At 46.4% G+C, this 27985-nt stretch overlaps 1 protein-coding gene across 1 annotated transcript in view; it reads left to right on the top strand.

Moving 5' to 3' along the window:
- TYRO3 (TYRO3 protein tyrosine kinase) overlaps positions 1-23676 on the top strand; it is a 38065-nt gene extending 14389 nt beyond the window's left edge. The window contains exons 6-19 of the mRNA XM_065754805.1: positions 1934-2049; positions 4537-4714; positions 5153-5295; positions 6524-6668; positions 10126-10255; positions 10442-10542; positions 11324-11419; positions 13674-13754; positions 15043-15135; positions 15528-15649; positions 15930-16039; positions 17482-17641; positions 18594-18730; positions 21222-23676. Of these exons, the coding sequence (XP_065610877.1) occupies positions 1934-2049; positions 4537-4714; positions 5153-5295; positions 6524-6668; positions 10126-10255; positions 10442-10542; positions 11324-11419; positions 13674-13754; positions 15043-15135; positions 15528-15649; positions 15930-16039; positions 17482-17641; positions 18594-18730; positions 21222-21600 (1991 nt within the window). The 3' untranslated portion in view covers positions 21601-23676. The remainder of the gene's footprint in view (positions 1-1933; positions 2050-4536; positions 4715-5152; positions 5296-6523; positions 6669-10125; positions 10256-10441; positions 10543-11323; positions 11420-13673; positions 13755-15042; positions 15136-15527; positions 15650-15929; positions 16040-17481; positions 17642-18593; positions 18731-21221) is intronic.
- The last annotated feature ends 4309 nt before the right edge of the window (positions 23677-27985 follow it).

The raw sequence follows: 27985 nt of genomic DNA, 5'->3' as shown, positions 1-27985 counted from the left end.
TCTTCAGCTTCACAGTGTAGGTGTGTTAGCAGCTGATTATTGTCACGGCTAATATAGCTCATGTCTCCTTCAGGCCAACAGTCCAGGATTGAAAATAGCACTGCTGAACCCAGACGTTATCATAGAATCATTAAGATTGGAAAAGATCTCTAGAATCATTCAGTCCAACCACCAGCCCATCCCTACCATGCCCACTGACCATGTCCCTCAGTGCTACATCCACACATTTCTTGAACACCTCCAGGGGTGGTGACTCCATCACCAACCTTGGGCAGCCCATTCTGATGCCTCTCTGCTTTTTCTGATAAGAAATGTTTCCTAATATCCAACCTGAGCCTCCCTTAGCACAAATTAAGGCTGTTGCCTTGTCCTGTTGCTGTTACCTGGGGAGAGAGGCCAAACACCACCTTGCCACAACCTCCATTCAGGCAGCTGTAGAGAGCGATAAGGTCTCCCCTGAGCCTCTGTGTTTGCGAAAGACAATGTTTTGGTGATACCCAAGCATACCCAAAAGACAACCTTTCTTTCCTTATCAACCTGCATACTGAGATCAAAAGGGAAAGGAATCAGGACACTGGGAAGTCTAAAGTAACTCCCAGAGAATGTATCAACCATCCCAGCCCTGTGCTCTGCCCCCCCGGTCACTTACATATGTGCATGCACACGTGCACTATTCCATCTGGATGGCAGCCCACTCTCCTGTTCACAAGTTACAGGACAATGAAGGCTTTATAGGGTTAATCTATGGCACCATCTGTTCCCTGTCTCATCCTCTCCTCCAAGTCTGCTGTCCTGTGGGGTTGCCCCACAGTGATGATGGTGGCAGCACAGTGAGATGAGGAGCTCTCTGTCAGAGTAGGGTTTGCAAATGGAAGACTCCTGATTTGTGATTCTCCACTGCCTCTTCACTGAACATAGCCCAGGAGAGGTGGAAAATACGGTCTTTAGGTTGAACCTTGTCCTGAGGACCTTATATTTTTGGAAGAGAACTTCTGAGGATATAATCTGTACAGACGCGATAGAAAAAAAGTTATTCAGTGTGGCAGTATGTGATTTTGAGAGGAACGTAAGGTCAGGGAGAGATTGGTGCCTATGAAACTGGTCGTTTTTCAGGAGTGAGGTGTCTAAATTAAAGCAGAGGCGCAAAAGTGAAAAAGTTAGGAGGAATGTGTCAGAAGGAGAGCCTGGAGGCCCCTGGAGTGACGGAGGTATTCGGTCAGAGTGAGTAGAAGCGGTGCTGCAGTGCTGCTCTGTGAGGTAGGGAGCACAAATGCCTGATTAAATGCCTGTCTGGGAATCCTGATTTCTGGTTCTGGCTCTGCCATTAATTTGTAGTGTGGCATCAGCCACGTAATAGCACGCTGTTGCCTCAAATTACCTCTATAAAACAGAGTGCCTTAGAGTTTATTAACCCCAGAGCTGAAGGAGCAGGGTTCTCACTCAGGCTCTGTTCCAGGTGCTACTGCAGCCCAGCTGTAGGGAACTGGAGTACGGTTGTGCAGTGCACCCCTCCAGCTGGTTCTGGCACAGCTGCTCTGGGGTCAGACTGAACTGGAAAGGGATTGTAAAGCCCTGATTTGTTCACACTGCAGGTCCACAGACAGGGTTGGGTCGCATTTTGCAATGGAGGGGGCAGGAAAGAGGGCTGAATAGTGCAGGTGAGAGCATCACCCACTGCACTACTACCGAAGAGTAGCTGCCAGTGTGCATCCAGGAAGTGTCTGCACTTGTAAAGAATGGATATGGATAGCTTGTTCAATGTTAAGGTAATCGTTTCATTCACCACAGTCAGGTACACTCTGGAGATGTGATATTGTACCATTTCTGTCTGCAGTTTCATTGCATAATTTCTAGCCTCAAGGCTCTGAGCATTTCCATGTGAATACCTGCTCAGCTGTGTAGATGCTGAACAGTCTCTTTGTTTCCTTTCCAGCCATGCCTCTGCCGCCCCTCAATGTGACGGTGAGCCAGGTCACCAGCAGCAATGCCAGCGTGGTCTGGGTGCCAGGGTTTGATGGCCGTGCTCCCCTCCATTCTTGCACTCTTCAGGTATGAGTTGTCCCATTGACAGCTCCAGGTGACCCCTCTAATGACAACAATATGCTCTGGGTTTTCTGCATGAAGAGTGAGACTTGCCAGAGCCACCACCTTGAGGAATTTGCAGGGCGTAGGGTGATGCAGGAGAAGTAGGGATGATGGAGGAAGGTGCTAAGTTGGTCTTTTTTAGACAAAGTCAAGCATGTTTGCATTGAATCATAGAATGGTTTAGAGTAGCTTTAAGTCCTGCCTAAATCTTGTTTGTCTTTCTACTGTCAAAGACCAGTTCAAGCCAAAGCATCAAGAGTGACAGTATGCTTGAGCTCCCACCGGTGCTCAGAGCTCAAGATCTCAGACAAATGGGATCCTGTCTTTGAATTCCTGGAAACGGTGGTATGAGTCCAGCTTCAGGCAGAGTTAGTTTCCAGCATATGCACTTACTGTTAGATCAGATCAAACAGCAGCCAAGCGTCTGGGAGAAACGGCAATTCCTGGAGCAAACAGCACAGCTGGGCACCCTCCCCTTGGGCTCATCCATGGGTGTGGATGGGGAGCCCCTTTGCATTCCCCACCTGATTACAGAGCTAATAGGAGCTGCAGAGGAATGTCTGTGGGATGTTGCCAACTATGCAGAGGAGGGAAGATTACAAGCACAAGGTATGCTGGAAGCAGCCTGGCTAATTTCCTTGCAAAGCTCTTTTATTTGGGAGCCGAGGAGGAAACCAGAGTTTTCATGCTCTGATGTTTATTCCCCTTCACTAGTAAAAGAAACCATCATCCTGATTTAGCTCCCTGGCTGAAAGAATGCCTGAATATTGCTGGCCCTGATCTGTGTTTTTTGCTGCTGCTTCTGTTCTCGTTCACAGCTGAAAATGGCTTTCTTCTTCCTTCTCAAAGCCCAGCAGCTCCTGTTGGAGCAGCCCATTCTCTCTGGGTTGCGTGCTCGTTGGCTTCGGAAATGCTAATCACTCTGGGGTTTGAGTTCCTCTTGCACTTTTGGCAGGGAGTGAGGGAACAAGGACGTGAGGAAAAGAGGCCAAACAGAGCAGCTCGGGTTCTGGCCGCTCAGCGGCTTCTCACCCTCCTCTAAGTCTCACGAATTTTTCCTTTTCTGAGGACAAAGTTTCTGCATCTGGATCGGGGAGCAGGTTAACCCGTCAGTCATCTTGGCCAGCAGAAAGCTGCCTTCCCTCTCCAGGGCTTCGGCAGCAGGAATGCCACAGTCCATCTTCCCTCCTGCTCCCAGGGCTCTGGTTTTGTGAGAGCCAGTGACCCACATTCCCATGTGGGAACGCGCACGTTGCTGGCTCGCTGTGAGGGAGTGATTGTCCTCTGCTGGAGCTGTGTGGAGGGAGGAGGGGCACTCAGCCCTGTTTGGCACTGCGGCCTAGCAGCGGGTGCCCCATGTGCCCCCTGCCACGGTGGGCAGATCACTTCTGCCTGGGATGGGGCAAGAAATTACCATGTTTGCATGCTGTTAACATGAGCTGTGATCCAGGGAATGCAGGGGGCAGGTGTGGGACCCCCTGCTCTTCAGAGTAATGGACAGAGATGTGCCATCAGCAGGACAGTGTTTTGCACAAAGGTCTGATTGTTTTTTCCCTGCTTTGGAGGGTACTGATAATGCCAACAATTTGCTTTTCTATTAAGGGAATTTGAGAACCGTTCTTTTTCTCAGATAGATAGATCAGTGGGCCAGAAGCATACGTGGGAATGAGCAGGGAGGGAGACTGCTATAGTCATAGAGAGTGCAAAGTCCACACAAGTGTCTCACTTTTGTCATACAGCTTGCCATTACTCCTGGCTCTGCTACTCTGTATGTGCTTGAGAAGAGAGATGGGCTGAGCCTGGGCGCTACGCAGAGATCTCTGCTATTGTCAGTACAAAGCAAGTGGGAACACTGAAGCTGCCTGTGCGTTAAAAGCACGCAGTGCTGTCAGATTGGAATTAACATCTCTGTTGCGTAGGAGTTGAGATCTCGAGGGAGAAGGCGGGGAAGAGGAGAGTTGCAGGAGTGATAAAAAGTTTATTTTCAATTTGGTTTGAAACAGTTCAGCTGAACTGAGCTGCTGGAGTCTGCCATGCCTCTAATCCACTGCCAGACAGAAAGTCCGTGAGCTTTTGAAAAAGAAGCTGAGTTAGGGGGAGTGTGAGGCTACAGGAAAGTTGATCTAACTGTGCTCATTGCCCAAGCCTCCGAAGCAAGAAGCTAGCACTCCAAGCAACAGACACACTCCACTTTCTTTAGAGGAAATGATAATCAAGTGTAGGATTTTTAATATAGGTAAGGAAATGTTTTTAAATGCGGAGCCAAATCTTGAACTGGTGGAAAGTCACTGTGTTGCCAAAGATAAGTGTGTGATGTCACTTAAGCAAATAAAGCATTGCTCATGGTTGTTATCTGACAACACCCTTTCCACACAGCTGATACTTTATCTATACCCCTATGAAGCTGTTTTTCACATAGTAAAAGACTGCTCTGTTTCATGCTTGGCGCAGGTTGCCGAGTCCCCGGATGACCAGGAGGTCTCCACTGAAGTCACCCCAGTGCCCCCCTTTGCCTACGGTGTGCAGGGCCTGAAGCACTCCACCAACTACAGTGTTCGTGTGCAGTGCAGCAATGAGATGGGCAGCTCCCCTTTCACAGAGAGGGTTTACTTCCAGACACTGGAGCTTGGTAAGCGAATAGCAATGAGTTTTCAAGGTAGTTCTGAAGCTGAGAAAGAGATCAAACTCCTTTCTTGTTCCAAAACACGAGAGGTTATGCTGTCGGATTGCTTGTCTGCTCTGAGGATCTCCTACCATAAAATGTTAACTCATATTCCAATGTGGGTAATGGCCGTGATGCATGAGAAACAAACTGATCCAGCCACAGTGCTCCTGCATGCTCCACGAGGTCCTTGGGTTTCAGAGAAAAGCAAGTGGCGCTGACTGATCTTATCTTCTCCACTTGAAACCAATATAGTGGTTGGTGGCTTGCAGGATTTTTTCTCCCCTCACACTCTCTCTTCTGGCTGATCTCAGGCAAGGAGTCAGTCTGTCTTTTCAGTGACTTTCAGTGTGGATAGGGCCTGATTTTCTTGCACAGTGATTGTATTCCGTCCTCTGTTTTCAGCTCCAAGCAGCACCCCACAAAATATCCATGTGATCCAAAGGGATCCTGGTTTGGTTTTAGAGTGGGAAGGTGTGGCTCCAGATGTGCTGAAAGAAAATGTCCTGGGATACAGGCTGGAGTGGATTCAGGATAACGTGACTCAGGTAACAGATCCAGGGGGAGCTGAGTTGTTGCACACAGTGTTGGAGAACAGATTACATTTCTGGGCAGTAGGGTCCTTCATCTTTCATCCAGACCAAGGGCTGGATTGTTGACATTGCTCTAGTGTAAACGTGTCTGTTCTGATTTGCAGCAATTGATGATACTGCCTCAGTATTTGGACCCAGTTAATGCAGAATTCCTTTTAATTCCAGAATTCTAAAATTGCTCATATGTAGATAGCCCAGTTCCCTGCTGTTCCTTGTACAACAAGAACAGCAGAGAAAGATTTGGTTCATCCCTTCTCTTTTCCAGTTCTGACCCAAAAGCAGCTCAGAGTGCAGGTTCTGTCTCCTGTGATGGGACTTAGTTTTTCAAATCCTAGTAGCAGGGTGTACTTAATAAATGGAGGAGTTACGTAGTAAATGACAAAAAGAAGATGCAGATTAATTTACAGTATGTGGGGAGTTGAAAGGACCCTGTCAGGGTAGAAGGCCTTTCATTTCATTCTCAGTGTTGACCTTCCCCAGGTATCTGCCTTTGAAGTTCACCAGCATTTCTTATGGTTTCTCGCTCCTTAATACGCATTTTACCAGCACCTATTAATGATGAACAAGCTTGTAATAACAGGCAGCAAGAGAGACCTATTTCCTTTCTTTCATGACACGTTTCATACTAGGCCAGTGTCACTGACTTTCTGAATGATCATTCTGTGAATTCCTGTTGAACTTCATGTGGCCTTACTGCAAATGTGGTGTAAGAAGGACTCTGGAATTGCTGCAAATATGTTGGTTTCATCTTCAGCAGTGAAAACTGGCCATGAAATTCAGAAGCAATTTGAGATTTGGTCAATAAAATAAAGCAGACAAGATTCCTCCTTGGGATTAAAATTGTCAGATACCTTGCAATATGTTAGTTCATTTTTATGACTAAAACACATGAAGCAATTTTGTCTTCTAACGAGAAAAAAAAATTAAATGGGAACTTTCATAGAAGGATCTCAGAGAAGGAAATCATCAAATTTTCTGTCTTCCCTATACCCTGAGAAGCTGTTAGTGATTTTTGAGAAGAGAAACCCAAGGTGACACCCCAGGTTAGTGGCAAAACTGAGACTAGAGCAGGAGTCACAGCTCCTGGCCCTTGTAGCACCAAGGAAGCACAGAGTAATAGTTGGTCTTAGATGTTTTAGCTCCCTTTTCAGGCATCTTACAGCTTGTTGCCATTTGCTCTCAGGGGGAGATGATTGTGCAGGACACAAAAGCGAATCTCACAACGTGGAACCCTCTCAAAGACCTAATCATCAGGGTGTGTGTGCTGAACTCGGCTGGGTGCGGACCATGGAGTGACCTCTTCCTGCTGGAAGCCCAGGAGGTCATGGGTGAGTGTCCACTGCCACTCCTTCACATGGGGGAGAGAAGTCAGCATTTGGAGCTTTGAAATCCTTCATTTAGGCTTGCATTTACCAGAGTAAATGTGAGAGAACTTCTCTAATGTAGGTTCTTGTTCGTGTAATTTAAGGCCATTCCTGACTTAATAATGTTGAGCCTGCTTTAAACCATATCTGTATAGTGTTTTTGTGATGATTTTACTGAATGTGTTTATGTGAAGGCAGCGTGGCACTCTCCATGGAGAGGCTGAGCTACTGGTAGGAGGGGAAGGTTGTGGTACAGCAGCTGCACTGTACAGGTTGGACTCTGTGGAACAGTGTGTTGGGGCAAAGAGTGTGTGTGCTCAGAGCACATTTCAGAGGTAAAGGGTGGATTGAGTTGTCAGTGCTGGTTTGCTTGCCACTTGCATCTCACATTAAATGGGGAATAGGAGCTGGGTTGTGGGTAAGGTCAGAGTGGTGTGTGAGGAGATGTTTTTTGTCCTGCAACAGGAGCTGGGAACAGAACAAGACCAAAATCTGTAATCTCTGGTGTTGACCCACTTGCTGCTTCTTTCTTCCCAGGCCACATGTCTCTTTTGGTCAGTCACACAGACATGGATCCTCCTGGGCTTAGGAATGTGGTGACCAGATGTAGAGAAAAGTGCCTGAAAAGACTAGAAAATCTCTTTGGAAAATGTCCAGCACTGGCAAGAAGCCCCAGGGAGTGCATAGGATTTGCATATTTCAGAGAGCTGGAGTGGGATAATCCTAAATGCACAAAACATTTGCTTGTTTTTGTTTACAGACCACTTCAGAAAAGCATCAGGGAGCAATGTATGCTTTGGCCAAGTGCTATTTGAAAGCATATATTTTTGTTCACAGTCATAACAGCCTGGAAATAAAGGCTCACTGTGGAAAAGCTGATAGGCCTTAAAAAGCAGAGCTGCAGAAATACTGCAGTTTTGTTTCAGGCCTGTAGAAAATATAAGTTGCTTCCCTTCTGAAAATAGCAAGCTGGCGCTGGTTGCTTTCAGTGAGAAATGCCAGGGGTGGTTTCTGACCAGCTCCCAGTGCGGCAGAAGGGATGACTAAGCTTGTATAAACTTTAAGGCATATTTGTCATCACAGCAAGCTAGTAGAGCTCCACCCTGCCTATGCAGAGATTTTGTGCACCATTAACAAAGAGCATTTTAGTATGTTCGGAAGCATCCTCAGTGTAAACTTCTCTCTTTCATTGCAGAGAGAGGAAAAGGATAGTCTAGTAGTGTTTTTATTCTATCTGTAATCTTCATGATTACAGGCAGGAGAGGTCTCTTGGGTTGTTTTTGCACACCTTTGGGAAAGAAGGCCTCCTACAGAAATAAAATGCTTCTTTCATCATCAAAGGGCTCCTAAATCCTCATTTAAGCTCATTCGGTAACACTGTCTTCTGTCTACTTTGTGCAGTCTTAAGGCATATGCTGGTCGGAAGAGAAGAGAGGAAAAGATAGAGAGCAACAAAGCTGGGGAGGGAGAATCAACTCATTCTTGGGCTGCAGCCATCCTCCTTAGCTCAGTGGCAAGAGAGGGAAGCCAAGATCTGGGGCAGAGCAGGAGAAACAGCAAATTTCAACATCCATTTCTATTTCTGACATGTTTGCTATAAACTGGGATGGGCTCCTGACTTTTAGCAGTTTAGAAACAAGGAGATTCACTTTGATTTGTTTTGTTTTCGTCAGTCCTCCTTTTGGAGGAACCCCTCCCTTGAAGTGACCTAAATCCCTCCTGACTACAGGGCCAGAGCAGAGGAGTAGATGAATAGACTGAGGGAGGCTTGTCTCACTGTGGGGCCAAGGAAACCTTATTGTCAGCTGTCAGAAAGGATCTCTTACATCAGCATTGTTCCCTGTTTCTCCTCTGATTGCTTGATGGGAACACCCCAGATGGTTGGTTTGGGAGTTGTGGAGAGGGTCAGTTATCTTGCACTGTAGTTTAGTTGCACTTCAGTTTCAGATCCCCCTCCCTCCTCATTAGCAGCCTTGAAGGCCGGGTCAAAAGGTTCAGCAAAAAAGGGTGTCATAAAACCAAGAGCCTGTTAAACTCTCTGTGTGGGAAGGGAATGAGAGTCACTGAAGGAAGATAAGATGCTGATGGATAGGTTCTAGAGCTCTGATAATTTTTTGTAAGAGGAGAGTTCTCCAGAGCTCTGTTCTCTTAAGCCCTGCCTGTTTAATAGACTAGCAATGCTTCCTTGAAAACGTGGATGGTAAGACTTGACAAGGCAACCAGTAAACAAGCTGCAGAAGCCCTTTGCCTGCCGGGACTCTGCCTGTTGGAATATCTCACTCCTTTTCACACATCTGTGCAGAGGTTAATCCGAATCTCAGTCCATTATCCTAACACCTCCTTTAAGGACAGGTTTACTTATACTCTCATGATATATACCACAACAGGATTATTTATACACTCAGAAATGACTCATCTTTAGCTTCTGGTAAAGTACAGTCGACAGCTGAAGGTGAGCAAGAGAGTGTGAAGATGAAAAGTGCTTAGGGATCTGTTAACTGTACTTGTTCTTAAACAAATTGGAGATGTGAGGGCTATACTAGATTTTAATAAATCTATTCAAATTGGCATTTAGTCATCAGCAATTTTATTTGGAGAAGAAATCCTTCAGGGAATTTGATTAATTTATCTGTTGTTTGCCAAGCGTAGATCATATTCTTCTCTTCCTAACCATATTGCTGCAGTATCTTCCTTCCCTTGTAGCTTACTCAGATTGGCAGTGTGTCCGTTTCTTTTGTGAAAAGAAGAGGTTTATAGTAAAAAATATACCTAATCTGAAAACAAATATTGGACACTTGTAACCTGCATGCTGGTTGACTTCTTTCTTGAACTTGCAGGGTGGTTTTAAAATCCTGCTTCTCTTTGGTAGAGAGGTATTACAAAATAACAATACAACACTGAGAGGTTAACTGCCAATACCAAGGCACTCTTTGTGCGAGGGGAAGTGTAAATAGTCTCTATCAGATTGCCATAAAGGGCTATTGTCTCTCAAAATGTTATCTGCTTAGCATTTGGACAGTACTGTGAAGCCTGGTCAAGGCTCTGCAGGCTGCCTCCAACAGGGCAAAGTGAAAATTGTATGCAAAATCCTCCTTTAAAGTAATCTTTTTATCCCGAGATGCAGGTCACGATGTCACATAAAGTAGTTTAATCTGGAGCAGAGCTTTTTGCTTTCTGGGTGGTCAAAACTAAGAGTTGGGTCTGATAACTGCATGTATCTGCACTGTCCTTGCTGTGTCCAGCAGCTAGACTGATTGAGTAGCTGTTTATGCTGAGTTCCAGTGCACAATGATTTGCTGTGTATATCAAACTCAGAAAGATCACTTTTCCATTTAAAAGCAAAACGTTTATGTATCCCGACATGGGCTGTTTACCATTTGCATTCTTTTATTTGCTGACTAGTGTTTTCTCTATCATCTAGGTGGCCAGAGACAACCACCTTATGGGACGTCCTGGGTTCCTGTGGCACTGGGCATTCTCACAGCTCTGGTCACAGCTGTTGCCCTGGCTCTTATTCTCCTTCGAAAAAGAAGAAAGGAAACTCGATTTGGGTAAGGGAGTTTCTCCTAGTGCTGCTTAAGAGACATCTTTACTTCATCCCCCAGTGTGGTTTTCTGACTGATTATTCTACAAAAAAATGTTGTGGTTTGAGTACAATCACCCAAACTGTCTGTCACAGCTTTCAGAAGTGAATGGCCTGTGTCTTCATGGCTCGGTGTGTCTTTTCTGTTTTCTAGCCATGCCTTTGGCAGTGTGGTTGGCAGAGGAGATCCAGCTGTCCATTTCAGAGCTGCCAGGTCTTTCAACAGAGAGGGCCCAGAGCTCATTGAAGCAACATGTAAGTTCAGTTACCTGAGTGATTCTACTCGAGAAACTGTTCATGCATTTATTATTCTCTTTGTTTTCCATGAAACTGATGGGTTTTGATCAAGAATATGGGAAATAGTTTACAATGAGATTTAGGCAGTCTATGAATGGTGACAAAAGCAAAAGGGAAGAGTTGCTGCTACCATCTTAGTTACATAACATCTACTTGCCAATTACAGTTACAGTCATTCTGTATTTTAGTGCAAAGCCACTTCCTTACCCCTGTTTCACACTATTTTGACTGTACCGTAATGTAATAGTCAGATGAGTGTGACTTAACAATATTAGCAGTATGCTGTAGGTTCAGTTTGCTACAAACATGAACATTCAGGCAGGTACTGTGTGAACTGTAGTGTACTTAAAATAGTGTGATGGCCACACAGACTGCTGGTACAGCTGCATCAACTTAAATGAGTCCATATGAACCAGCGTCCATCAGGCATCCCTTCTCTTTGCATTCTGACTTCTCAGTTATTTGCAATAGTTCTGTATTCCAGTTGCTCTTGGTGTGATTAAGGGCATTGCTATCACAGCCTCTCCCTTCCAGTGTTTTTGATAACGAGAGATACATTTTCTTGTGCCTAAAAGCTACTGGTCTTGTCTGTGGTGAGACTGGAAGATGTGGGAATTTCCATGTTGCGTTATGAAAATCAGACTGAAGGTGGAATTAGAACAGAATTAGAACAGGAGACTCTTAGTGTTGTGACAGAACATTTAAGTATCCCTGATTTCACTCTTTTTCTTTTTTCCAGTGGAGAGTGTAGGGATCAGTGATGAGCTGAAAACAAAACTCAAAGATGTCCTTATCCAGGAGCAGCAGTTCACCTTGGGACGGATGTTAGGCAAGGGTAAGAACCAAAAGCTGAACAAGCATTTACATTAAAGGTCTACTTGAGTTACCTTTACTGCTGAGCAGGAAGAAGCAATTATATGCAGCTTGTTTTCTGTCCTTCTATTTGTAGATGGCGTTTAAATGGCACTTTCCTCTAGGGTAAGACATTTCAAAGGTTTAGCATAACTAAGGGGATATTGACTAAGCCAGTATGGCTCTACAGAGTCATGAACTGCAGTGTATGTTCAGCTTTCTTGAACTGTTGATTCACTGGGGTATGAATTTTTTTTCAGAGGTTTAAACAAAGGGGTATTCATTTAAATTTCTCCTGCTCTTTCTACTTAAAACATGGTGCTATAGAATTCCTCAGTTTACACATTCAAATGTGCTGCAACAATACAGAGACAAGACAATCCACTGTAGACACTCCAGTGCCTCAAAACATAATCAGATTCAGTTTCACATACTTCTAGCATGTCAAGTGGTTTGTCTCCAGGTATTAGTTTGGGCTCTTAAAGAGACATATCTGGAACAGGTACTGAATTTTGCTGGCATTTGTACATATTCAGGACCTGTGTAGTTCTTCTTACTTCTTATCTACCATTTCTCTCAACTTTTCAGGTCGTGAAGAATGGGCAAAATGAATTAGGGATGCTCCTCACCTAATTTTAGCTCAAAAATTGGCCCAGAAACTCTCTGCAAAAGAGGGGTTTGAATTTAGATTTTCCAAATTGCAGAGAAGTGACTTTCATTCTTCTCAAGCCAAAAGCAGTCTCTAGGAATAAGTGAAAGTGTGTAACAATAAATCAAGTAACTAAGAGTACCATGAGTCAGGAGTCCTACCCGAAAGAGAGCTGAAGTGATTGGCTTCCTTTTTCTTAATGAGACTTGTTTCGTTGCACTCCCTTGACCTTGTCCCACCGCGAGCTTCATTCTGCTGCATCCCTTCCAGAACAAATGTGTTTCTGAAGGCTCTTTCAGATCAGGAAGATGACCTTCCTGCCAAAGGCCAGAGCGCTGAACAATGCTAAGTAATCCAACAGTGTCAGCTTTTGGCCAGTTTCTGGGATCCTTCAAACATTTCTGGGCTGCCCCTCAGCAAAAGTGGAAATCGGCTTCCATGGGATCCATGATGGAAGGATGCTAGCTGGCAGGATCTGTTCTGCATTGTCAGCACCAGTTGCCCAACCTCTGTTCAGTATACTGGTTAGAAGAGGGCATGGCTGTGTTATCTTGGGTTCTGCTGACTTTGCAGCTGAGAAAAGCTCCGAAATGCAGAAGCAATACAAAGGTGCACAGATCCTTCCCTTTGTCCTCTGCTTTGGTCTGATATCCACTGCCTATTATTATTGTGAAATAAGCACATGTCATATAGCAGTGAAAGATACTGTGAAAAGCCAGTGGAAATATAGTGTTTTGGGTATGCATCTTGAGTGCCATGTTTTACTTCCTCCTCTTCAGTACCAGAGACTCTCAGAGAAACAGATTTTGAATGGGGTAATCAATTACAATATCAGGAAGAAGAAATCTGGACCCAGAACTAATGCAAAGAGTCTGTTACACTGTGGGTGTAAAGCCACTTCAGGCTAAAATAATTTAAAGAAGATCTGACTGTTTGTGTTTCCTCTCACCTCCCTTGAAGAAAACACAAGGGTAAACTCTTCCTTTTGTGAATTGGCATGTCACACACACAGAAGGTGTTGTATATTTTGTCTGGCCAGCAGAGATTCATGTAAGTCATTCCCTGAATTTTGAGACATAAGGCCTGATTGTGTTTCAAGTGGTTGAGTGCTGGCACCATTACTGGGCTGTCAGCTCTGACAGCTGTCACCTCCAGGAACGGTCAGCACTGGGAGCTTCCTCATCCAGCCCATCCACTTGCTGCTCCAGCTCACAGCCTTTTCTCTGACCAGAGTTTCACTTGGCTGCATTCCTCTTGGTATTATTTCCCCAGAAATGTCTGCCTGAGGTCCCAGCCCATACTGTGACTGCATTGTCTGATTGGTAGAGGATTGCTTTCTTTCCTTGTTTTCTTTTCCTTTCTGGACTGCTGGCACATTGACCTCTGTCTGCTGATTGTGCTACCTCTGCTAGGCACGAGTATGCTGAAACCTGCTGACTCAAGTTGCAGAATGAAAAATGGAGCTGGTATCTGCATTTCTTACGCTTACTCAGCTTCTCTGTCAGTGACCCCTGGTGTGACCCTGCTGTGAATCATACTTTCCTCACTAAAAGCTGTTCCCTGACTGCCTGCTCTGGTCATTTCACAGGAGAATTTGGGTCAGTTCGAGAGGCACTACTGAAGCTAGATGATGGCTCCTTCCAGAAAGTGGCAGTGAAGATGCTGAAAGGTAAGTAGGACCAGGGCTACCTAAAGTACTTAAGAATGAAGAGAACTTGGAAAGATTAAACGCTGTCAGCAGTAGGTGGCCAAGTAGCCCAACTCCCTTCTGATTAGTCACTGGAGGATTGTACAGAACAAGGGCAGCTAACATTCTTCAGGTAGGGGTGTGTGACATGAAAAACAATTAATAGGTATAAGTGAAAGCAAGTACGTGCATATATATGTATACATGTGTTAATCTATGTTATTTTAGTCCTGTTGCCTGTAAGGCAGAAATTAACTGTTACTGACTGAAAGCAAAGTAACACATTTACCTTTGAAGTTAAAATTGGCTGCCACAGAGTGCCAGTTTGTGCTAAGTGTGCCAATACCACAATAGCTAAAACATTTTCTCCAGTTTCAACAACAATTCTGATCAGTTTGCAGGCAGTTTAGTGGACAGTCAAACTGACTGCATTCATGCATCTGACTTGGGAACTCTGTTACCTTCCAGAGGGACCTTCCTTTCTCCTCTGGCTATAGAAAGGAAGTCATGAACATCTATCTTCTGAGTCATATTACATGGCTTCCCTAAAGCAAAGAATATGAATGTTCCCTCCCATACAGGTGTGAGTCTGATCTTGTAGCAGAACTGGAGGACTCTTACTAAGTTCAGCTGCACTAATGGGAAAATAGTTTGAAGGGCTAATTCTTGATTATATCATTATAATTCTGTAAATCTAGAGTTATAGTGACAAATAGTTTACTCCAAATTTCTATTGACATGTATCACTAACAAATTCGGTCCAAGGTCTCCAGTACTGAGATTATTTAAGAAATCTGAGCTCTAGCAAGACTCAGTTGTACTAAGAGTTGGAGAAGTGTGGACCCTTCATGCTGTCCTCATCAGAGATGAACTGGGTTCTGTGACCCCTGCTGGAGTCTCCAGCCATCTCCTCAATCTTAGCATGTTCTTTAATTCTGTGTGCCATCTCTTCTCCCTGAGACTGTAGTTTAGGTCCTTTTAGCTAATTTATTCTTACATCTTTAATGCACAAGTGATTTCTATGGCTTCCAAGGGCAGTTGCTGCTGAGAAAAGAGCTGCTAATTTTCCCTGCTGCATGCTTACTGCCAGCATCTGTCCCAGATGAAAGTGTCAGGCTCTGCCTTGTTGTAAACTGGCTCATCTAGCTGTAGGTCTGGGAGGAAGTGCAAAAACCTCCACAAAGAACAAGCTTCTGAAGAACATTATCTGTAATGTCCTTTGGAGCCATTCACCAAGGGACCAAAAACTTACAGTGACCTTTTCTTCCAGCGGACATCTTCACCTCAACTGACATTGAGGAGTTCCTGCGAGAGGCTGCGTGTATGAAGGAGTTTGACCACCCACATGTCACTAAGCTGATTGGTAAGCCAGCAGTGCCCCTCACTCCTGCATCATCCCCCAGCCTCACATGCCCACTGGCACTGCTCTCCGGAAGCAGCATTGCTGCAGCCACCTCTGCACTGTAGGGAGCAGCACTTGTGCCTCCCAGGCCTAGGGGGGTCTGGAGTGGGTTTAAGTGCTGAAAACAAGTATGTGCCACCCTCATACACCTGTAATAAACATCTGTTATTTAAACTAATTATCTGGTTCTTGCAAATACTACAGGAGCATTCAAAGAAGTTTAGATTCTACCTGCCAAAAAATGCACTTTTTTTTTCCTGCAGTTTCAACAGAAAAGGGCACAGTAACCTGTAAGGTTCCCCTTGGGCCTGCTCTGTTTGCTAAAACCCCATTGCTGCGTGTATATTCACTAGGTGTGAGTCTACGGAGCCGTCCCAAGGGCCGTCTCCCAATTCCCATGGTGATCCTGCCCTTCATGAAGCACGGAGACCTTCATGCTTTTCTGCTGATGTCACGGATTGGGGAAAACCCTTTTGTAAGTCTTTCTTATTGTAAAATTCCTTTAGGGAGGGCATGGATTTTCACAGTACTTGCTCAGATCAGTTTGGGTTCAGTCTCCCAGAGGCACTGGCAGATGATCAGATTTTGACTCCAGTGGAAGCTCTGATTGGGATAAGATGTTGAATCCCATGCACACTGAGGACCAACTCCTGCTTTCCCTATAAACTCCTGTTCCTCCTTATGAAGCTAGCAGAAAATGTTGCAGTCTTGCCATAAGTGGTTGAAAGTTGAAATAATTCAGTTATTTCTTTCAGAATTTGCCTGTTCAGACACTCCTCAAGTTCATGATTGACATTGCCAGTGGGATGGAGTACTTGAGCTCAAAAAACTTCATACACAGAGACCTTGCAGCTCGGAACTGCATGTAAGTGAACTACAAACCACAAACTTCTAGAGGAAAGGTAGACCAGAGTGGATGAGAGAGGGATGACAAGCCTTTTGCACAAGAGAAGTGGGGAGGGATCCTCTCTGAGGACACTGGCCCTTGCATCTCAGTGACAACAGGCATGGGAGACTCTTGTCCCTGAATATACATGTTTGTGGTGGTGATGGTGCTGGGAGTGGCAGCTGTTTGCCTTCAGCTGAGCTTCAGACTGACCTTACCTAAATTGAACCGTTCCATCAATGGTTTGGACATAAATATTTTCAGAGGGTTGATTACAATGCTATGTGTCAGCATGGGCTGTTTGTTCCACTTTATAATGTAACCACCAGAAGAGAAAGGGTTTGTCTGTATCAGAAAGAAAGAAGCATTAAATATAGTCTGAAATCTCTATTCCTTGTATCTCTTGTGAAGACTTGATTATTGTAGCATAAGAAATGTAGAATTTCCTGGAAAGTAGGTGAAGAATGGGTAACGTGGAGAATGCCTTTAAAAATAATCGCATGGTGAACACTCTGCATGATCCCACATTGCTTTTGTGTCCCTAAACTGCCTTGCCTGCTTTGAAGTGAAGAAAAGTCTCTATTTGTTCTTTTCTCTCTGCCTCTTCCCTGGGAATCAAAAGGAACAACCCATTCTGGCAGGCAGAACTCTGCCTCTGAACAAAATGACAACAACCAATGAAATCTGCAGTGAGACACAGATTTCCAAAGGCATCTAAATGTCCAGCTGTACAGACAGGAGGCTGGTAGTCATAATGAAAAATGATGAATTAGCCTGCATCGACACTACTGAGAAACTCCTACTGTTTTTCTATTTTAAAACATTAAAAAAAAAACCAACAGTCTTCCTTCAGAGGAAGCTGAGCTGAGCCTGTTTCATCCTTCATACAGCCTGGAGGCATGATGTCTTTTTGGGTTTACTTGTACTACCTACTGAAATGTCTAGGTTTAACACATAATTGTGACAGAGCAATTCAGGCCATTAACTTGGCCTGAAGAGAATAGCTTGCAGATGTAGTTTAGGCAGCTGTAATCTGCATCTAGCAGGTACCCTGTGTTTTTTGGTTGCTTATACAGGGCATGGACTTTAATGATAGCAGTGAGCAATGCAGGTAAATGCTGTTGATTTTTGAACCTCCATAAGGTAACTGAGTTCACTTTGGATAACAGTGTAGGCCGTCTCAGCATGGCCATTTGTTTATTTCTTTATTCCTAATTATCTCTCTGTTAGTCTCAAGGAACTGATTTGAGATCACTGAATTATTTCACATCAGCTGTCAAGTAGATTAAGTCATTATCCTTCTGGTTAATACCTGATGACTGCATACTTCACTTCCCTGTCCAAGTCATCCTGGGCGTACCTCCTTTATTGCCTGAGGTGGCCAATGAATGCTTTCCTTAGTCATTAAAACTTTCCCATAGGCTGGATGAGAACATGAACGTGAGTGTTGCAGACTTTGGGCTTTCTAAGAAAATCTACAGTGGAGACTACTACCGTCAGGGCTGTGCTTCCAAGCTGCCAGTGAAGTGGCTTGCTCTAGAAAGTCTGGCAGATAATCTGTACACAACGCACAGCGATGTGGTGAGTTTTGCTCTGGTGCCTTTGGGGACAGCTTGTATTTCTTCAGAAGTGGAGGAATCCTTCTGTAATCATGGAGCGCGGGAAAGGGAGTTTGCCTGGTAGTTGGTGTTGCAGGGGCAGTGCCACCTCTGCCTTGAGTGCTCTCAGAACCGAAGATAAATTGTTTTTCCTGTTATTATTTGTTGGGGGATGGAGAGCAGGGCAGGGTGTTCTTAATTTTTTCCGCTCTGATGCCTTACCTACTCTTCCTTGCTGCCTTCTGATCTGGTTTGCATTAGTTTTCTCCTTCAAACCTGTGGACTTGCCTTCCAGTTTGTCCACCTGCCTCTAAAGGGAAACCAAGAGAGCCTTGCAGCTTGGCTGCTATGTTGCCTGGAGATTGCTATAACCACTGCAGACAGTGTTCAGTGTTTGCTGATCACAGTTCAGCCAGTTTACAACAGGCACTGAGCAGGGTTTTGCTTATGAAGATTGTTTTTTTTCCACCTAAGAAACTACAGTTTTGATTTAAAGGTAGAAGTATGACAGTACAGAGTGCAGCACAAATCAGTTGGTTCGTTGCCTAGCTTAGTAGCTAAACCCTTTCATTTGTGCCTATACATTTCCAGTAACAAAGAATCTGGCTCCATGAATTAAACCATTTGTGAGCTCCAAACCAAACTCTTTATGTAGCGAGGGACCACAAAGCTGATGCTACATCTCTTAAAGAACCATGAGTAGGAGGTGCTTGGGAGAAGTTTGTAGGTGGGAGACAGCAATAGCTCCGAGAGCCTTCTGCTCCACTACAGGGCGGGTCTGGTCAAGAGATGACATTTGGGCATCAGCAGCATCTGCTGGTCATTTGTTTTCTAGCTAGAGTTGGGCTAGCCCTTGCATCACTGCTACTCACATGATGTGACCCCAGCAAGCATGGAACTCTGTTCATCAGTTCTCTGTGCTGTTCACTTTCCAGTGGGCGTTTGGGGTGACCATGTGGGAGATCGTGACCCGAGGGCAAACCCCTTATGCTGGCATTGAGAATGCAGAAATCTACAACTACCTCATCAGTGGGAACAGGCTGAAGCAGCCGCCGGAGTGCCTGGAAGACGTGTAAGTACTTCCTCTCCCTGCAAACACGTGGTGCCTTGAGAAGTTTGGCTTACAGGAAGGAAGCAGGGGCAGCTGGCTGACCCCGCAACCTGGATCCATCCACTTTCCATCACACAAAAGCATTCACTATAAAGCCTCTGTGTTAGCTATCAAATTCTCTTGGCTGGCAGAACTCCCTGGAACCTGTGGTAGCTTTGCAAGCAGCTAGCTTGGCTCAAGAGTTCTAACGGTGTCAACACTAGAAGCTCTTGGCTGTGTGGAAACTATAACTGTGACTCCAGGAGCTCACTGCTCCCTGTTTTCTCAGGCCAGCATCTAAGAAAAGAGATGAGTTTCATGGTACAGCGTGAAGCAAGATTACAAGGAAACTAGATTGCAGTGGCTGTGTGAGCCTTTCAAACCTAGATCCAGTTATCAAAATTGCATCTAATGTTCACACACAAATAGTGGAATGACAGAGAGATAGGATACAGGAATATATAACATTCTGTAGATCAATGTCCCACCTTAAATTGCAGGTGGAAACAAAACCAGAACAGTCTTGTGGATATTGGTTTCAGGCATTTCCAGACCTAAAGGAAGCACTCAGGCAGTTTGCTGGCGTGTTGCGTCCCACACTCCTGCCTTATTCCTATGGTATATCTACACACTGGCTTTGGTGGCCTTCTCAAACTGTACCATTTGTGTTAAAGGGAGGAGAAGAAGTCCCCTTTCTTCCCCCTTCCTTTCTGCTATGATGGAATATATTTCATGTGCCTTCCTTTTCCCCAGCTTTTTTTTGTTTTTGTTCAGTGCGAGGGAATAATCTGTATCTTGTTACTGAAAATGTGCACTTTTGTCTTCTAAGCACTTCATTTTGACTGTTCCCAAGCTTAAATGAAAACATAGTTATACCACTTCTTAAATTCATTGTATGTCTGCCTCTTCACTGCTGTTAGTAGCTTTAGTTCCCAGTTATGGAACTTTTAAGATTCTATAAAGGCCAAAAATAGAGAAGAGATGCAATGAGCTGCTAGACGCTGAAGAAAAATGCATTAAAAACTACTAAAAAGTGTACAATCTCATTTTGAGAGGCCATTGAGCCTCTTTTGATTGAGACCCATGGGAATATGCTAGAAACACCTCCCTGTATGCTCACCCTTGGCTTGTGCACTGTCCCTGGGCTTCTGCTAATGGCTGCTGGCTGCAGCAGGGTCCTGGTGTCAGTGGGCTCATGGGCTGATCCGGTACAGCTGGTAGTTTTTTTCCTTTCTTTCAAAAGAATGTTCTGCTGTTCACAGGGCAGGGTGAAAGAATCTATTTAATTTGGTGCTGGAGAGTAGGGAGTTTCTATTTTATATGGAGCATTTATAGTTATTTCAGCCACTTGCAAGGGGCATGATTCAGGATTGAGATAACAGAGGCATTGAAGCTTTCTGTAAAACTAGTGTGAAATCCAAGAGGGTCATAAAGCTGATAGCGAGCAAAGGAGGTAAAAGCAAAGTAAAAGCCATCATGAAATGCTTCATTTCCCAGTGAGGGCCATCTCAGATTTTTTCCACTTTACAAGTGTAACTGAGGTTGTTTGTCTGCGGTGTTTTCCAGTGCCAGCTCTCTGTTTTGTCCCTGCTCCCCACAGAACTGGTGACAATGAAGAAGCACGAGTGCATCTGTGGCTTTGGTGGGTGACGTGCAGGCAGGAGGACGATGGCTCTGGCCATTCTCCAGCCATGCTGGAGGCATCGCCCCGTGTGCCTGCGTGGGCACTGGCGCCGGTGACATCTCCTTGCACCATCTCCAGCCCTCGGGCAGCCAACGCTCTCAGCTGGTGTTTGACCACAGGATAAACATCGCCTGCGTGGCAGGATGGGGCCTGTGGCCAGTAACAGCACCAGGCAGGCCTTGAAGTTCAGAGTTTTGGGTTGTTTTTTTTTTTGGTGCACTCTAATTATTTTGATTAAAGTGCTTTCAAAAATAGGGAGGAACAAGGATTTTAAGTCCATAAAACTTGCCCATATGCCGTCAGCTATGCAGGACCAAAACCAATGAATTTTGGAAAAGTTTCTCTGTTTGCTAATTGTGACTGCAAAAAGAAATGCCTCTCTAAGTGTTTGCAACACCCCAGGGACAAAAAATAAAAATAAATTGTGCAAATTCTATGCAAATAATCACACACCAAAGCTAGAATTCTTGCCGTCCACTATTTTCTCTGCTCAGTGATGCCAGTTCCCTGGCAGAGGTCAGAACCTGCTCACCCATGTCTGAGGTTAGGGACTGTGGAGGCCTTAAGGTAGCAGTTCTTTTCCAAGGCACCCTTGGAACGGTGAAGGACTGCACGAGCTCCAGTGTTGCAGAGGGGAGATGGAACCTTCCAGCAGCTTGTGAGAAGCTGGCTCTGCTCGCCTATGCGAGGGTCCCCTCACTTGATGCCTGTGCTGCGCTGCACAGGGCTGCTGCTTTGATGTGCAGGGCTGGCTGCATGGTGTCTCAGTGCTCTTCTCTTGTGTTGCAGCTACGATCTCATGTGCAGATGTTGGCATCCTGAGCCCAAGCTACGCCCAAGCTTTGGAGTGCTCCGGTCCCAGCTGGAAATGATTCGGGGGAGGATGTCCACACTGTCTTTAAGCCAAGACCCTCTCTATGTCAACATTGGGAAGGACAAAGAGGCATCTGTCAGTGACCCTGCACTGCACACCTCTTTTGGAAACACAGACGGTGATGAGACCATTGCTGGGGCAGCAGCTGCTGCTGTCACGAGTGACTATCGCTACATCATGAGCCCCTTGTGCCTTGGAGATGATGCCGAGGGCGAAAGGCATCCAGGTGGGCAGGAAGGGGAGAACAAAAGCCTTCTGTATGAGCTGGAGACGGAGGGAGCAAAAAGTTGTTAGTCTGTACATAGCAGTGACACTCTGCTTCCCTGGGACGGGATGTGTGCAGCCGCAGTGCCGCATCGCCTGGGTCTCCGATGCTGAATCTGGAATGGCTTTAAACAGCACAGGCCGGAGCTCTTGGGCAGCTTTGGCAGCTTTCATTTCAGTATGGGCTGCAGTTGCGGACAGCTTGGATGGACCACAGCCCTGACGTGCCCTTGGACTTCGGGAGGGAGGCGATAGGGTGGTAAGCTGTTCACATCCCGCTGAAAGGTCAAAGTCAGGGTGGGCAGTCAGAGCTTCTGCTCTGATCTTTCTCACCAGCAGCTGGAGCAGAGCTGAACGCACCTTCTGTTCAGTCAGCACTCGCTCTCGTGTAGATGTTGTCTTTGATCCTGGCTGCGTGACTTCGGGACTGGTAACTCTGAAAACTCTAGTGGGTATTTACACCGTCATCAGGACACCAAGGGAAATTCCTCTTGTGTTCTCTCAGCAGTGCTGTGTAGACGTCTTGCCTACCTCAGTGGTTCTCAAACTGCGATCTGCAGATCTGCTTTCACCCAGCATTGAACATCTGGCACATTTCATGTAGTAATGCTCACTGCTTCCTCTGCCCAGGGCTCATTTAAGGTACTCAGACTTGCAGTGAGTGATGAAATTAGAAAAAAGAATGAAATTGAGCATCCCTCTCCACCCCACAAACCTCTTTTCTGTGTTGTTTTTTTTTTTCTTTTCTGTTTGGTGCCAGTTCAGGCCTGACCAGCCTTGCAGCTGGCCTTCAAATGGCAAGGGAAGGAGAGCAGCTGGCATGGGTGAGGACGGAATCTAATTTCAAAGGAATTGAGAGGAAACTTTGTAGAGAGAACTTGCCCGCAGTGTGGGGAAGCAGTGCTAATTAATGCAAAGTGCTGCCCTCCAGGAGAGGAGTGCTTAGATAGAGAATGGCAGACGCATCAGTTTCAGCAGGAACGGGATTCAGCATTTGCTTGAAAGTAGGATTCCTTTAATCTTTCTCCTTTTAACCATCCTGTGACTTTTTCAAACAATCTAGTGCTGTAGCTGCTGTGGTGAAGGTCTGAAGTCAGTTTGGGAAAGGTATGTGTGTGGTGGGGGGAGGGGACCAACAGGGAAATCTCTTTCTAAAGAGAGAGTCTGTATCACGAAAAAGCTTGAGAACCACTGGCCGTCTTATTTAGGAGGTGTTCTGGCACACTGTAAAAGCCACATCAGATCATAGACCCGTATCACTGCAGCCTTCCACACAGGGCAAAATTGATGGTTTTGCTCTTTGGGTTTTGTTTTCCAATCAGCATGTCTGACTCACTGTAACTGCAAGCGCTTTTGTGGTTTTTAATAATTTAATATTTTAATGTAAAATCAGCATTTGTTTTGTGCAGTGTTTCCTGGCAAGGAATTGCGGTTACATCTTACTCTAGTTATCCTAAATATTTGCTAGTTCTTCATTTGTTTTATTTTCAATGTGCTGAAAACTCAGCAGTATCACAGGACTTAGGGTTCCACTCTGCTTTTCCTCAGGCACAAATACCGCCAATGTCGTCGCTTGCCAGGTTGGCAAAGGTGGGACCAATGAGCCAAGTTAGACTGCGGGCTCGGAATCAGGACACCCTGCCATTCGATGCCCCGTTCTTGGTTGCTGCCAGGTGAGGGGCTGACTACAGAATTAGGGTCCAGTTTCATCCTTTGCTGAGAGCACCTTCCTAGGGAAGGGAAAGTTCAGCCTGGGGCTTTGGCCATGGCTCCTTTCTGTAAGATTTCCTACCACCTGACACTGCCCTACAGCTGTTTCTGGAAGCCCAGTATAGTTTCTTGGTCACAAACTGCAAAACCTTACGCACCAGGCAGTACAGATTTTTTTTTATCATTTAGCTGGATTGCTGTCAATGCAGGTGAGAAAGTAACACCTCACAAAGGTTAGCAGAAACCTGTGCGGTGCACACATTGGCAGTGAGGGCAGAAGGCTATGCTCCCTGCAACTGCCTGGGAAGCGCAGATGTACATAGAGACTCTAACTTTGGGAAGCATGTCATAGTTTTTATGCATTTTTTTAAATAATAAAACATGTACTGTGTCCGAGTCCCAGCCTGTTATCTGCGGCAGTTTGTGAGGATGCTCTGAACAGATCTTCCTTGCTGGGTGGGTACATGGGTAACATGGGCTCATCTCCCAGAGAACCTCAGCCCCAGCCAAAAGCTCTTCTCCCTTCAGCAGCCTCCTCGGAGGCAGGGAGCATGCTGCAGTGCCACATCCCACCCAGGTGCTTGCAGCCTCTGTGCTTGTTCCTTCCTCCTGAAAGCTGCCCTCAGTCAGCCCCCCACTGGCAGCACGCCCTGGGGAGGTCGGCCTTGGAGGCGGTGGTTGGAACTCTGCTGCTGAGTCAAATGTTCCTAATGCAACATAGAAGAGCCCTTGGGTTTCCAGCTCGCTGAGGAGACGCACATCGCACATTTATTATTCATCAGTCAGCAGCACAGCACACGGCCTCTGTCTGTACACTCACACCAGGAGGATGAGCGATGGTGAGCAGCGGGAGGGAGCGCTCACCCCCATCTGCTGTGCAGGGAAAACAATTTTGGAAGCACGGAGTGGCTGACCTGGTTAGTATCGAGAGGTTCCGGTGCTCAGTGCCATCCCTTGGATCTCATTCAAATGATGATTGAATCCTTTTGCGCACGAGCCTGGTCAGATCAGGTACACATGGCTGTGCCATGCGTGGGGGAAGCAGCAGGAGAGGGAGAGTCATTGCAGGAAGAGGAGAGGGGGAAGCTGTAAGGTGGCACTGGAGGACGCAGCTCTGATCCATATCGGGAGTTCTGATGCAGGCACCGCCATGCTACACCACCTTCTTTTTGGCTGTAGTTAATGCATGAAGACAGACACACGACTGCCCTAATGCCTGCACCTCCTTCTTGGCCTGTGTGTGGAAGGGGGCCTTGCAGGCTTTGCTCTGTTAAAACATCCACTGAAGTCAAATACATTTAATTCTGAGTAAAAGTTTGAGCCTTGGAGAACAGGGAAAGGTGTAACACATGCATGTGTTTGTTCCCAATTTACATTGTGTTGCTGGCAGTATTCATTCCTTAATGCTTAGCTGACAGCTTTTGCCAATTCCCACCTTTTTTCACGCAGAAATTTCTGTAGAGTTTATTCGGTGACTCTGATACAGAGTCCCAGTTTTGAATGAATTTGCTCACATCTTTGTGCTCTGCTGAAACAGCGAGTTACTGCGTGAGCACCATGGAGTTGAGGAAGCTCAGCTTTGAATGTGGTTTGAATTTCGGGTACTCCTGTGTGCAGCCAGGAGCTGGACTCAGTCGTCCTTATCGGTCCCTCCCAGCTCCGGCTACAAAAGCTGTGAGGAACAGCAGGTGCAAGCGGTGATCAGGAAGCCTCGTTACCATGGGAAACATAGTTGAAATTGATCACTTGGTCCAGGAACACCAACAGACGTGGGCTTTGGTCGCGTGGGCTCTGTCACAGACGAGGAACTCAGCGTCAGTGTGAATCAGACTCCAGTCACTTGCTGAGGTCTTGTGGCAAAGCCACGACAATGGAGCCCCGCTTACTGACTGCCCTGGGGGCCCTCTGGCTTGAGGCCAAACCAACGCGTTCCTACATGTGGGCAGACGGGAGAAACGTAAAATCTTTCGGCTGCGCTGACAGCAGTGCTGAAACAAGGGGCTGGGTAATGCCAGCTCCTTGGCCGGGGCTGCTCAGATCCAGTTTCCTCCAGTTTCTTTTCAGGGCTAAAATCGAGCTGACCTGGGGAAGTTGATTTAAGCTTTGATGCGTTCAGCAGAGATTTAACGGGACCAGATGAGCTTCCAGAAAGTGTTCACAGGAGCTGTGTCTTGACAGCATGCAGCACGAGGGGATGGGACTTCATGGAGAGGAAGGAGTGTTTGCATGCAGACGCGATCTAGTTGTGAATGTAAGACACTGCACGACCTGCTGGAGAACACACGTCAGTAAAGGTGACAAAGAGTGGGAGCAGAGAGAAACTGCAGAGCAGGTGAGAGCAGCGCTCTGCCCACAGCCATTAGCACAACAAGCTGGGGAGCTCACTGCTCTCCCAGCTAATCCATATGACAGCGATCCTGGCTGCTACCCTGTCGTTAGCTGAGCTGCGTGGGAGCGCACTGCCGGCAGCTGGTGCGTGCCGCTGCTGCAGCCACTGCTGCCTGTGTGCTGCTGGCCTGGAGCAGGGGGCCCTGGTCACTTGCTAGCTTCCTCTCCTTCTTTCCCCTTAATAAACTGCACTGAAACAAGCTATAAAACCACAAAGGATCAAATTGCTAAACAAAGTATACCAACATGCTGCCACCAACATCAGACCTAATTAATACATTTCCCTGTGCTATCTGTCTACCTTATTCCTCCACTTGCACAAAGGTATCTAAAGAGAAGCAGGAGGGTTTTGTACACAAGTGGGCTGAGCTGTAGCAGCCCTTCTGTGCCCATCACCCTGTACCTGGGCTGCAGAGTACACAGGTAATAGGGGCTACTACTAAAAAGGGACCGAGCAGGATGCGATGCAGGTGCTGAGCTGCCAATACCAACAGTGTCAAATCCTGACATCCCGGCTCAGATCAGCATGCTGATCGAGCAGGTGGAGCAGCTTAAGACCATCTCTGTGCATTTGCTTGCTCCCCCCTGCAGCAGTTTGGGATCCCAGGGCTGCGGATGGTGAAGTGATAGAAGGCAGAGGCTGCACACAAGTGGCTGAAGCACGGGCATGCGTCTCCACCGGCACTGCTGCGGGGGTGGAAATCTGTGGCAGAGCTAGCAGCCGGTAACTGCTCACCCCTGACTGACGCCAGCCCGTCTGCCAATGCTCACAACTGCGCCAGTGCCATCCCATCGACGCTGCTGCACCGAGCGGTACGTGGGGCAGTGACCTGGCTCACTGCTTGAAAGGGTGTCTGCATCTTCTGCTTATTACTGGAGTCTCACGGCTCAACCTCCTGCATTGCTCAGGGTTGCTGCCCTGTCAAGGGGCCAACTTTTTCAGCAGGCATAATCAGGCAAGAATTCAAACGAGAAGAGCTGGACTATTTATAGCAGAAAATATCCTGGCTTGATTTTCTCCATTTTCTCTCTTAATACACTCGGGGAAATGTTCCCAGCTGATGAGTTCTGTAAAACTGCAGGGCTGCAGCACTGGGACTGAGAACAACGGCTGGCCCAGGGGAGCTTTATTTGGGGATTTGGCTCTTGCATTTAGCAGTCGCTGTGTCAGCAGAGCAGAGCTCTCCCACCAGAGGCTGGTTTCCTGCCGTGACGCTGCTGAGGGAAGCACATAGCGTGCAGCCTGCGAGCCCACCTGGCCTACCCCTGGAGGAAGATGGCTCCCTGGGCTGGTTGGGATCCTTTCCCCTCCTGGTGCTTGTGCTGGAGTGCTGCTGAGCACCGCTGAGCCTCTGTGCCAGTCCCTCAGCAGGGGTGATGAGCAGCTGCCTGTGGACATCCATGGGATGTCTGACCGAGGCTGGCAAGAGCTCAAAATCGTGTTTTACAGCTTGCCTGTTTCTAGACAAATTCTTACTGGCATCAGAAATCTGTGACTGTAGAAAATCTATGCTTGACTTCATTCCAGGAAGGCTCTAAAATTTCATTAGAAAAAAAAAAGTGCCTTTTTTTTTTTTTGTAGGTAAGTATCTTACAAATAGTGCAGACAATAGATCATCACTGAGAAAGAACTCTGAACATTAAAAGGTGTCATTAGCTCACCGTTAGCAAAATGACGGTAAAATCCTAAAGACAACAAGGTTTCATCCCCCCGCACGGCAGTGCAAGGTACAGCCTGGCTTCCCCCAGGTTTTCTGCTCCTGGAGCTGCTAACACAGCTGGAAGCACAGTGCTGCCTTGTTTTCAACAGATACTGTAGCAAAGCACAGCAGTGTGGATGAACCCACAGATAACATCAGTTTTCTTCCCAACCCAACTTCTGTTTTGCAGGGAGGATAATGTGAAGTTCTGCTCAGTTAGATTGAGAATTTGGCCCCAAAGATGTCATTTTGCTTCATGTTGCCATTTGGAGCGCAAAATCTGAAGAGATTTCTGGGTGTGCAGTTGGGGGTTACTCTGTGATGTCCATAGCATGAGACAGGGAGAGTAGCAGAGATGCCTCTGGCATCCAGCCCCCTGGAAGCTACTCTGGGTGCATCTTGGTGAAATGCATCATATGCAAGCAGAGACTTTGAGAAACTGCCTCAGGGTTGGGAAGGGGGCACAGCACTGGCCCAAGCCCCTGCGTGCAGCCTGCCACCCTGCTCTGGTGCTGGCAGGTGGGGAAGCTTCAGGTCACGGATGTTGTTTGGTTTTTTTTTGCACCATTTAGATCCTCAACGTCGATTAGCACTTCTTTAAATGAGGATGCAACTGC

This window comes from Cyrtonyx montezumae, unplaced genomic scaffold (genome assembly GCF_038088225.1).
Source record: "Cyrtonyx montezumae isolate F1298 unplaced genomic scaffold, pur_monq_1.0 scaffold_10, whole genome shotgun sequence".
NCBI classification, from domain to species: domain Eukaryota; kingdom Metazoa; phylum Chordata; class Aves; order Galliformes; family Odontophoridae; genus Cyrtonyx; species Cyrtonyx montezumae.
This window is presented reverse-complemented; position numbering and strand designations above follow the sequence as displayed.